This window comes from Lissotriton helveticus, chromosome 7 (assembly GCF_964261635.1).
Source record: "Lissotriton helveticus chromosome 7, aLisHel1.1, whole genome shotgun sequence".
NCBI lineage: Eukaryota > Metazoa > Chordata > Amphibia > Caudata > Salamandridae > Lissotriton > Lissotriton helveticus.
The window spans coordinates 1,850,473,222-1,850,485,217 of record NC_136068.1 but is presented as its reverse complement, the minus strand read 5'-3'; the positions used below and the strand labels follow the sequence as shown (position 1 = coordinate 1,850,485,217).

General features: G+C 43.9%; 1 protein-coding gene across 1 annotated transcript in view; it reads left to right on the top strand.

Annotated features, from left to right (window-relative positions):
* The first annotated feature begins 3,055 nt into the window (after positions 1-3,055).
* LOC144767767 (killer cell lectin-like receptor subfamily B member 1B allele A) overlaps positions 3,056-11,996 on the top strand; it is a 231,582-nt gene continuing 222,641 nt past the window's right edge. The window contains exon 1 of the mRNA XM_078651149.1: positions 3,056-3,189. Coding sequence (XP_078507275.1) covers positions 3,056-3,189 — 134 coding nt within the window. The remainder of the gene's footprint in view (positions 3,190-11,996) is intronic.

Here is an 11,996-nt window from a genome sequence, read left to right as displayed (position 1 = left end):
TTTACCACACTCACTTTACGCAACATCATTAGTACCATAAAATCTGGTTCTCCTTTAGATCCTATCCCCCCTCAAATTCTGTCTATCCTTGACTCCCCTTCACTTAACCTTATTCTGGAGTTACTTAATACCTCACTCAGGGAGGCCAAGGTCCCTCAATCATGGAAACATGCGATGGTTGTACCACTGTTAAAAAAGCCAATATTCTGTCAGCTTTCTCAAAAATCTTGGAGAAGCACATTAATCAACAACTCACCAATTATATCGAAGCCCATACTATCCTACACCCTTCTCAGTCGGGGTTTCGTTCAGGCTTCTCCACCGAATCTACATTATTGGGAGTGTCGGAAACTATTAGGCATCTGGTAGATAGAGGGGAAACCGTGGCACTTATCCTGTTGGATTTAAGTGCCGCATTTGATACGGTTTCCCACTCTATCCTTATTAACACCCTCAGATCTATTGGCATTTCCCATCTTGCCTTAGAATGGCTTACTAGTTTCCTGAGTAATAGGACGTTTCAAGTTTTTTCAGCCTCATCAGCATCCAAAACTCATACATCAGCATACGGGGTTCCGCAGGGTTCCATCTTGAGCCCCCTTCTCTTCAATCTGTACGTAAGACCTTAGGCTACGATTGCGGAGCAAGCGGGGCTCGCTATTTACTCGTATGCTGATGATACTCAGCTAATCTTTTCATTATCCACCAGTCACACATCCCTCCCTTCCTCCTTACGTCTCGGGCTTAGTAAAATCTCTGCTTGGATGTATGAGAACAAATTAAAACTGAATGGAGGGAAAACTGAGTTTCTCCTGTTTGGTACTAATCGTGATTTGTGGGGGCCCTCTCATTGGCCTGACCAAATGGGCACTCTCCCCTTGCCCTCCAGGACTGCTCGGAATTTGGGCATCATTTTTGATGACCAATTATCAATGAGGGATCAAGCTGTTAAAGTCTGTGCCACCTGTACGGTCATTCTCAAGTAGGTGAAAAAAAATTATCTGGATGCTCCCTCCTGACACCCAGAAAACCGTAGTCCAGGCACTTATCACCTCCCGCCTGGACTATGGGAATGTTCTCTTTCTGGGTGCCGGCAAGGAGACTGTCCGGAAACTTCAGACTGTTCAAAACATGGCAGCTCACCTCCTTGGCAAACTTCCAAGCAGGTCTTCCATCTCCCCCCTTCTACGTAGTCTTCACTGGCTCCGTATTGAGAGTCGGGTTAAGTTTAAGGCCCTGTGTTTTATACACAGAATTATTGCGGGGAATGCCCCACAATACCTTAAATCTTTTATTATCTCGTATGTTCCTTCCCGCACCCTCAGATCATCCTCCCAATCCAAGCTTCTGATTCCTAGGATCAAGAGAGCAAGAATGGGTGGCCGCTCATTCTTCTTCTTGGGTCCATCCCTGTGGAACTCTCTTCCGCTCTATCTTCGGATTGAGCCCAACTATCTGAAGTTCCGCGGGAACTTGAAGACATGGCTATTCAACCAGTAATTATTGCAATTGTCACACCTTGTTGGTCAGCGCCGGGAAACCTCTGGGTAGCTGTGCGCTTAATAAAATTAAAAATAAATAAATAAATAAAATAAAAACCAGACATTTCTTGTAAGCAGAAATGTACACCCGTGGTCCAACTGGTGATCATTGTTAGCTTTTATCTGGACCTTTTTATCATTAACATTGGAATAATAGGTGGTGTGCTGGAAGGATTTTGTAAACCTTGTAGGAGAAATCATCATTGATAGAGCTCCAAACATTTGCTTTCTTTGTTTTTCACCCTACCTACATTACACACAAACTGAAGATTAAAAGATAAAGAGGTTCACTGCAATCACAAGAAAGGGGTTTTCTCATTATCAAAAACACACACCTCTGGGTGAGCATAGGGAGCTCTGACTAGGGGAACAATGTTCTGCCATATTGGATTTAGGTAGAGAGGGGTACTGTGGGATAGTTTATGGTAAAACACAGGAAACAGGAAGTGTTAAATCGTCAATTGATTGCTTTGCCCCATCAGAGTTCCGGAAATGTCAGAACACAAAAGCCTTGATCCAGATTGACGTTTAAACAGTATGCTATTGATGATGAGTTCTCCACATGCACAGATTTCAGACTTGTTTGAGCACTGCAACGGAACCTCACTCTTCAGCAATCCGCTGTTGGCAAGCCCTCCTTTAGATCCAACTTGCAACCTGAACTGCCAACTCATCAATGACCTCTTTATCTTCAGAACTAGAAAGTTTACTGAGAAAAACTTTCCACCTGGATGAACCTGGTTCCTGTATCCATTGCAGCCAGCTAATGTCCGACTTTGAAACAGTCGAGCATGACCAGACAACCAACGTTGGTGTTTTGTGCTTTTTAGTTTTCTTTTTAATTAAAATTTGAAAAAATTCATATGTCTGGTTCTGCTTATTCGATATTTGTAATTTTGGTGTCATTTCATGCATTCAAATGTTTTCTTATTTTTTTTAATTGTTTTAAAATGTGTATTATGTTTTCACTTCATTACTGTTTGAGTACTGCATAAATACTCAACATATTGCTTTACAGCTGTATGTCAGTCTATCAGAGGGTTATCATGGGTTTATTTAGTGACTTTAGAGGTTCACCCTGACCAGAATTGGAATTATTATTTGAGGTGGTTTCTCATCCCCTTGAATTAATACTCCATTTTCTTACACCATCCAACTCGAACGCAGCCTTGACTTACTCACAATGTGGTGCTTATCTCCATTCACTCTGAATCCTCGCAGCATAAAAATGGGCCTTGTATAGCCAAAGCAACTTACCTTTCAGGTATTCCATATTAAGATGGAAAGGACCGAGGCCTGAGAACACATTTACATATTTCATGTTTGAAAGTTCGATCACTTCCTGTTCAGAGGCCTGTGGGCCGCAATACTCATTCCGATGCCTTCTGTCTGAGGGCTGGTGGTTTCCGGTTCCTGTGCAGGGGGCCAAGAGCAGTGCCACAGCCTACCAGCTCTGAGAGCTTCTACTCCAAACTCAGACCCTCTGTTAAAAGCCCAGTTTTAGAAGTTCATCAATGGAGAAGGAGGATGGATACACAGCTCTGCAGTTCAAGTGGAGGAGGAATCCAGAGGTTGAAGAGGGATACACAGCTCTGCAGCTCAAGGGGAGGAGGACGCCAGAGGATGAGGAGGGATACACAGCTCTGCAGTTCAAGGGGAGGAGGAATCCAGAGGATGAAGAGGGAAACACAGCTCTGCAGTTCAATGACAGGAGGAAACCAGAGGACAAGCATGAAAATGTACTGAGGTTAGAAGTTACTCTTATTACCTTTGTTTGTTTTTGCTTTTCTCTGCACCATTCGTACATATTTTGCACCTTACTGGGACAGTCAAGACCATGCCTTTCACATGGAGGGCCCATGATAGGGCTGTGGATGGATATTCTCAATGGTGGATTCATGATACTGCAGGCACTTCCAGAGAAGTATTCACAAACAAGACCTAGACCACCATGGCATTAAATCGTAAACCACTTTATGGTGTACCATCATATGCAAATCATTTGCAAACCACTCCTCTCTTTTAATGAATGAGGTAGGAGGTACATCCAGGTTATGCCCTATTTAAAAACATCTGCCCAGTCCCATGGAAAAGTAGACAACAGTTGTGAGACAAACAAAACACACACTTAAGTGTCAAATTAAGACAGGTAGAAAAAAGTGTGTGTGAGCAAGATGGCGCCTTACGGGCGAACCACCAACGGGAACCTGGCAGGTACTCACCAGGATTGCCCTACTCTCATCATTGGCACAATCAAGCTCGAAAGAAAGACTTGTGTCCAAAAAACAAACAAAACAGTGCTTGTGAAAGGATGCAGTCTGTTTTCACACACTGCATTCTTTCACAAGCACTGTTTTCTTTGTTTTTTGGACACAAGTCTTTCTTTCGAGCTTGATGGTGCCAATGATGAGAGTAGGGCAATCCTGGTGAGTACCTGCCAGGTTCCCGTTGGTGGTTCGCCCGTGAGGCGCCATCTTGCTCACACACACTTTTTTCTACCTGTCTTAATTTGACACTTAAGTGTGTGTTTTGTTTGTCTCACAACTGTTGTCTACTTTTCCATGGGACTGGGCAGATGTTTTTAAATAGCAAAAAACACAGTTGATGGACAGAATGTAGAACAATGTCATACATTCACCCCAGCACAAGGATCTGGGCCTAAATACATCGTTTGTTTGCACTCCACACCACCCTGGGTTAGACACTGGCTATATGCAAATCAGCTCTGACCCTGTGCCTCATGGGAACAGTCCAGTCCGAACTACCAAGCCATGTCTTTCCCAGACCGGAATCAAGCATCCAAGGACCGGTTTCTGGCTATCAGCCTTCATCAGCCTGGATAGCTTGACTCCAGTGGTGTGGAGAGCCTGGGACTCACGTCTGAGCATCCCCAGCACACTCAGGGTGAAATTGCAAAAAACACAGTTGATGGACAGAATGTAGAACAATGTCATATATTCACCCCAGTACAAGGATCTGGGCCTAAATCCATCGTTTTTTTGCACTCCACACCACCCTGGGTTAGATACTGGCTATATGCAAATCAGCTCTGACCCTGTGCCTCATGGGAACAGTCCAGTCCGAACTACCAAGCCATGTCTTTCCCAGACCGGAATCAAGCATCCAAGGACCGGTTTCTGGCTATCAGCCTTCATCAGCCTGGATAGCTTGACTCCAGTGGTGTGGAGAGCCTGGGACTCATGTCTGAGCATCCCCAGCACACTCAGGGTGAAATTGCAAAAAACACAGTTGATGGACAGAATGTAGAACAATGTCATACATTCACCCCAGTACAAGGATCTGGGCCTAAATCCATCGTTTTTTTGCACTCCACACCACCCTGGGTTAGACACTGGCTATATGCAAATCAGCTCTGACCCTGTGCCTCATGGGAACAGTCCAGTCCGAACTACCAAGCCATGTCTTTCCCAGACCGGAATCAAGCATCCAAGGACCGGTTTCTGGCTATCAGCCTTCATCAGCCTGGATAGCTTGACTCCAGTGGTGTGGAGAGCCTGGGACTCACGTCTGAGCATCCCCAGCACACTCAGGGTGAAATTGCAAAAAACACAGTTCATGGACAGAATGTAGAACAATGTCATATATTCACCCCAGTACAAGGATCTGGGCCTAAATCCATCGTTATTTTGCACTCCACACCACCCTGGGTTAGATACTGGCTATATGCAAATCAGCTCTGTCCCTGTGCCTCATGGGAACAGTCCAGTCCGAACCACCAAGCCATGTCTTTCCCAGACCGGAATCAAGCATCCAAGGACCGGTTTCTGGCTATCAGCCTTCATCAGCCTGGATAGCTTGACTCCAGTGGTGTGGAGAGCCTGGGACTCATGTCTGAGCATCCCCAGCACACTCAGGGTGAAATTGCAAAAAACACAGTTGATGGACAGAATGTAGAACAATGTCATACATTCACCCCAGTACAAGGATCTGGGCCTAAATCCATCGTTTTTTTGCACTCCACACCACCCTGGGTTAGACACTGGCTATATGCAAATCAGCTCTGACCCTGTGCCTCATGGGAACAGTCCAGTCCGAACTACCAAGCCATGTCTTTCCCAGACCGGAATCAAGCATCCAAGGACCGGTTTCTGGCTATCAGCCTTCATCAGCCTGGATAGCTTGACTCCAGTGGTGTGGAGAGCCTGGGACTCACGTCTGAGCATCCCCAGCACACTCAGGGTGAAATTGCAAAAAACACAGTTGATGGACAGAATGTAGAACAATGTCATACATTCACCCCAGTACAAGGATCTGGGCCTAAATCCATCGTTTTTTTGCACTCCACACCACCCTGGGTTAGACACTGGCTATATGCAAATCAGCTCTGACCCTGTGCCTCATGGGATGAATGGGGTGAATGTATGACATTGTTCTACATTCTGTCCATCAACTGTGTTTTTTGCAATTTTCACCCGAGTGTTCTGGGTATGGTCAGACGTGAGTCCCAGGCTCTCCACACCACTGGAGTCAAGCTATCCAGGCTGATGAAGGCTGATTGCCAGAAACCGGTCCTTGGATGCTTGATTCCAGTCTGGGAAAGACATGGCTTGGTAGTTCGGACTGGACTGTTCCCATGAGGCGCAGGGTCAGAGCTGATTTGCATATAGCCAGTGTCTAACCCAGGGTGGTGTGGAGTGCAAAAAAACGATGGATTTAGGCCCAGATCCTTGTACTGGGGTGAATGTATGACATTGTTCTACATTCTGTCCATCAACTGTGTTTTTTGCAATTTTCACCCGAGTGTGCTGGGTATGCTCAGACGTGAGTCCCAGGCTCTCCACACCACTGGAGTCAAGCTATCCAGGCTGATGAAGGCTGATAGCCAGAAACCGGTCCTTGGATGCTTGATTCCGGTCTGGGAAAGACATGGCTTGGTAGTTCGGTCTGGACTGTTCCCATGAGGCGCAGGGTCAGAGCTGATTTGCATATAACCAGTGTCTAACCCAGGGTGGTGTGGAGTGCAAAAAAACGATGGATTTAGGTCCAGATCCTTGTACTGGGGTGAATGTATGACATTGTTCTACATTCTGTCCATCAACTGTGTTTTTTGCAATTTTCACCCGAGTGTGCTGGGTATGCTCAGACGTGAGTCCCAGGCTCTCCACGCCACTGGAGTCAAGCTATCCAGGCTGATGAAGGCTGATAGCCAGAAACCGGTCCTTGGATGCTTGATTCCGGTCTGGGAAAGACATGGCTTGGTAGTTCGGACTGGACTGTTCCCATGAGGCGCAGGGTCAGAGCTGATTTGCATATAGCCAGTGTCTAACCCAGGGTGGTGTGGAGTGCAAAAAAACAATGGATTTAGGCCCTGATCCTTGTACTGGGGTGAATGTATGACATTGTTCTACATTCTGTCCATCAACTGTGTTTTTTGCAATTTTCACCCGAGTGTGCTGGGTATGCTCAGACGTGAGTCCCAGGCTCTCCACACCACTGGAGTCAAGCTATCCAGGCTGATGAAGACTGATAGCCAGAAACCGGTCCTTGGATGCTTGATTCCGGTCTGGGAAAGACATGGCTTGGTAGTTCGGACTGGACTGTTCCCATGAGGCACAGGGTCAGAGCTGATTTGCATATAGCCAGTGTCTAACCCAGGGTGGTGTGGAGTGCAAAAAAACGATGGATTTAGGCCCAGATCCTTGTACTGGGGTGAATGTATGACATTGGTCTACATTCTGTCCCTCAACTGTGTTTTTTGCAATTTTCACCCGAGTGTGCTGGGTATGCTCAGACGTGAGTCCCAGGCTCTCCACACCACTGGAGTCAAGCTATCCAGGCTGATGAAGGCTGATAGCCAGAAAGCGGTCCTTGGATGCTTGATTCCGGTCTGGGAAAGACATGGCTTGGTAGTTCGGACTGGACTGTTCCCATGAGGCGCAGGGTCAGAGCTGATTTGCATATAGCCAGTGTCTAACCCAGGGTGGTGTGGAGTGCAAAAAAACGATGGATTTAGGCCCAGATCCTTGTACTGGGGTGAATGTATGACATTGTTCTACATTCTGTCCATCAACTGTGTTTTTTGCGATGTTTTTAAATAGGGCATAACCTGGATGTACCTCCTACCTCATTCATTAAAAGAGAGGAGTGGTTTGCAAATGATTTGCATATGATGGTACACCATAAAGTGGTTTAAGATTTAATGCCGCGGTGGTCTAGGTCTTGTTTGTGAATACATAATTGAGTGGAGGGAGACCTATGACTATTGTTCCCTCTTTGCTCCTTGTTGTTAATTACTTCCAGAGAAGGCCATGACAAAAAGTGTGATATGATTGTCATCAAGTTTGTGTTTACAGAGCACTTGTAGCTATCCCTGTATTCATATACTGTTTACTTCCTGATGAAAATCTAATAGGCGGGTAACTCATATGAGCATGCTGGGTCTCCAATGGATTCCATCTCCAGATAACATTTTCAAGCCTTTAAGAGACCAGTTGTTAGTACCCCAGCCCTATTAAAGCCCTGAGTAAATCTCAGGCGGTGGTAACATTTTGTGAATGCAGAGACGTTTGATGGCCACCCCATCGCCCATGAACAGAAACCCCTTCTCTAGTCCTTATTTTATCTAGTGTCATTCTCCTGGGTTCTGTGGTGGTGAGGGCCACACTCAGCATGTAGGTCCTTGTTAACTGAAACATCCATCCATTGGCTCAAAGCCAATACACTTGTGTAAAATGGAAAGTCTTGTTAGATTCAAGATGAATGTGGAGTTTGGGATTTCAGGATACCTTCATTTCAGTGCTCTCTGCTCAGTTCTAGAACAGAGGGAGCTCGGTATCTGGGTTGTTGGCTTGCATTCCCGTTAGTTCCCTCTGTATGAATATCTAGTAAGGCTGCTTCTTTGTGTCCACTAGTAGTTCAAGTTTACACAGTTTGCACTGCCACTGTTTTGAGTAATGTTATGGCATTAGGGAAACAAAACAGCCCTACAAAAAAGGCTGAAAGGTATAGTGGAACTATCATATTATCATCATAAAACTGGCACAATGAGGAAAATCAGTGAAGAAGAACAGCAAATATGTAAATAATATTTGCACGCTGAAGTGATGTATGTTTTCTGCTGATGTCCCTTCCGGCTCCTGGCTTTCCCACAACATTTCACTTCACTGAGCATGTCTGGGAACAAGAAGCAGGTGAGGTTTGACTGCCACAGGATCTGGACTCTTGGCTTCTCCTGTTGCAGTAGAGTTAGTTTCAAAAGAGTAGGAGATAAATACCTCTCCATACTCAGAGGCCTGAAACAGAGGCTACTCACACTACATCTGCTTGATTGCCCTCAGGATTATGTCCACTTTGAGTGGGTGCTGTCTACCCAACCCTCACCTTCATGTCCTATCTACCATCGCCTAGAAGGGAAAATTGTGACCCCTTCTTTTTATCCTGGCTGAACAGAAAGGAGGTCACAGCAGTTTCAGCTCTCCCTAAATGGCCTTCAGTAAACTAAGAATCTACAACTCCTCAAAAACACATCCTATCTGGAAGGGAAAGACAGGGAAAAGTTCAGTTTTGTTCTATGAAATTCATGTTCCATTAAAGAACTGTTGGCCTATGACCATGGTCCAGCATTCAATCTGCATGCTAAGACTCCACGCTGCGTGATGCAATGCTGTTCAGGTTTTATCACCAGCTTCAAAACAGGAGGCTACATTATTTGATAGGGCTAATGATTGTTTCCATGTATATTTCCATGAACTATCATAAATGGTTTAAGTACTATTCGTCAAATATCTCTAGAAAAGCTTAGACAGTTTGCTTGTCAAAGAGAGTGAGACACTCAGAAAGGTCACATTCATAAAAAGTATACACTAAAGTGATGGATGGAATTATCAATTTAATCTCAGCTGCTGGTAATTATTTGGGTCTGCATCCCAGTCCATCATTATTTTGCACCCCATGCCACCTCAGTCTTGACCCTGTTCCAATTGGAACACAAGCAACCCAGGATTGTTTACACCATAATTAAGGGCTCATCAGCCAGGTATACCTTGGCTATAGTAATACTGTGCCCATGGGACCCACTTCTATGCATACCTGTCCCACTTAGAGTGACACACTAAAGTATACAAAAAAGGAATGTATGAATAAATCTCAGCCACGGGAATTTACTAAGGCTGCATTCCAGTCCAACTTTAATTAGCACTCTATACCACCTTAGTTTGGATCCAGCCAAATAGAAATCAGTTTTGATCCTGCTCCATTAAGAACAGTTGAACCTGAACTGCCAAGCCAAGTACTCCCTAAACCAGAACACTAGCAACCTAGGACTAGCTTCACGCTAGAAATGACTGAGATGTGTTGCCCCACATTCATAAAAGAGCCTTCGGCAAATGGCCAAAGAGGCATTCTTCATTTATGTATTTCAGTGTGGTTCTGTACCACGCACACCAGGACGAAGGGGCACAAGATATCTGTACAAATTACTTCAGTTAAAATAACTGGTGAATTTCAGATTTTTTTAGTTTAAAATATTATATGTAAAGTGACATTTTTAACCTAACAATAACATCACTTTAACTATTGTTTTTTTTTAGTTAGTTACCAAGGTTTTTTTTTAATATAAGTATTATTACCATACCCAAAAAACCTTTATTTCAACATTTGTTTTGTCCAGTAAAATTCTAGGGTTATTTTAACATAAAGTAACATTTTATTACCATACATAACTATGCCAACCCCCCACTACATGCGCACACGCACACACACACACGCACACACACACGCACACACACACACGCACACACACACGCACACACACACACATATATTTAACTGAAAAAAGGATGATATAGGATATAGCTAGGTACTAATAATGTGATGATACAAAACCTTACATTAAAAAAAATCACCAGTTTCAGTATTCTCAGCTAATGGTCTATATATAAATTGTGCCCCACCCTGCACAGTTTATGACCTCACATATGGCATCGTTAATGTCATGGTTAATGACATCAAAAATGACATCTCAAATGACACTGTTGATGACATCATCTCAACTATTGCTTCTCAAATTACTAAATAAGTCCCTAAATTACATTAGAAAACAAAGTGGGTAGTAAAAGATCCACCAAAAAATACAGTTTATACGGAGTATATGTTCATTAGTGCGTTGCTTCCCTGTTGTTCCCATCTGGCCCCTCTGCCTCCCCCTCGTGGGACAGTCTTACCCTTACCTTCCCTCAATCCCCCCCAGCCCATATTTCAGTGTGGGAATGATACCCTCACTGGACTATTCCCCCCTTTTAAGGGGGCAAGACATTACTATGCTGCAGTTTGTTTTACTATTACTTGTTTGTTGTCAGGCTCTTGCCTTGATGGTTCTCATTTGTACAATTGTGTGTGCAGTAACATATGAAAATGTGACTAAAGAATTTTTGAAAAAAAACACAAAGTGCACACCAAAGTAATAAAGTAAAAACAAAAACACCGGCACTACAGAGAACCAACATCTGCGTGTATGCGCTTGTGGTGAAAGAGCAAATTGCAGTCAGTTAAAGTGAAAATATCCAGTGGCTGAATTGGGCTCACCCCTGCTCCATGCTGTATGCTGTAGTGGGCAGAAGTAAAATGTGAATGACTCTAATAGACAATAGGCTGATTGAAAACCTCTTTAAATATGTTTATTATACACATATTTTGCAGGACATAAACAGAGCATGTCTACTTAATGTGGGTGTTTTCACAGATAATCTTCATAATCTGCTTCTTATGCTTGTTGCGAAAGTTTGAACCAATTAGTACTACACATAAATAAATAGATATGTATTTATAGTATGATTAATTAAAAACATTACAAACTTACTTTCATCAATACAGATGAAAATTACAAATTTTGCACAAAAGTGCGTGTGCTTAGTAAAACGTAGACAACTCCTTGAGACATATTTTAAAAGTACACCCGATCATTAAAAAGATTGTTAAATAAAGAAAGGCTCAGTCTCTCCATGACTTAGATCCTGAGCGGGGTTTAACTAAGACGTGCTCTTCATCTGACTCAATCTTTTTGTAGCCAGTTAAAATATTTTAAAACTCATGCTGATGATTGTACTAGGTCCCTTTCAGACAACAAGTAACAGCCTCACTGCAGGATCTTATATGTAAAACATAAAAACTCAGATGCAGCCAATATTTCCTAAGTGGGAGCAATTTTTGCAAATGCAATTGATGTGAGCGTAAAGGTTCAAACCCTACTCTCCTGGTCAGTATTACTACAGAACCTCCCTCAATGGAGCCAGCAAAATCCGCGAACAGACCGATTTTGGGCCCCCTGGCGCGGATTTTGCTGGTTTTTCGCCACGTTCGCGTCGTGAAGCAACAACCTCGCACTCGCGAAATTGCAAAAATTAAATCACAGCACACTGGGTGCAGACCTATGGCCTAAAGCACACAAACTGCCTTAAAAATGGCCCCTAGACCCCCACCCACACGGGACCAGGCAAT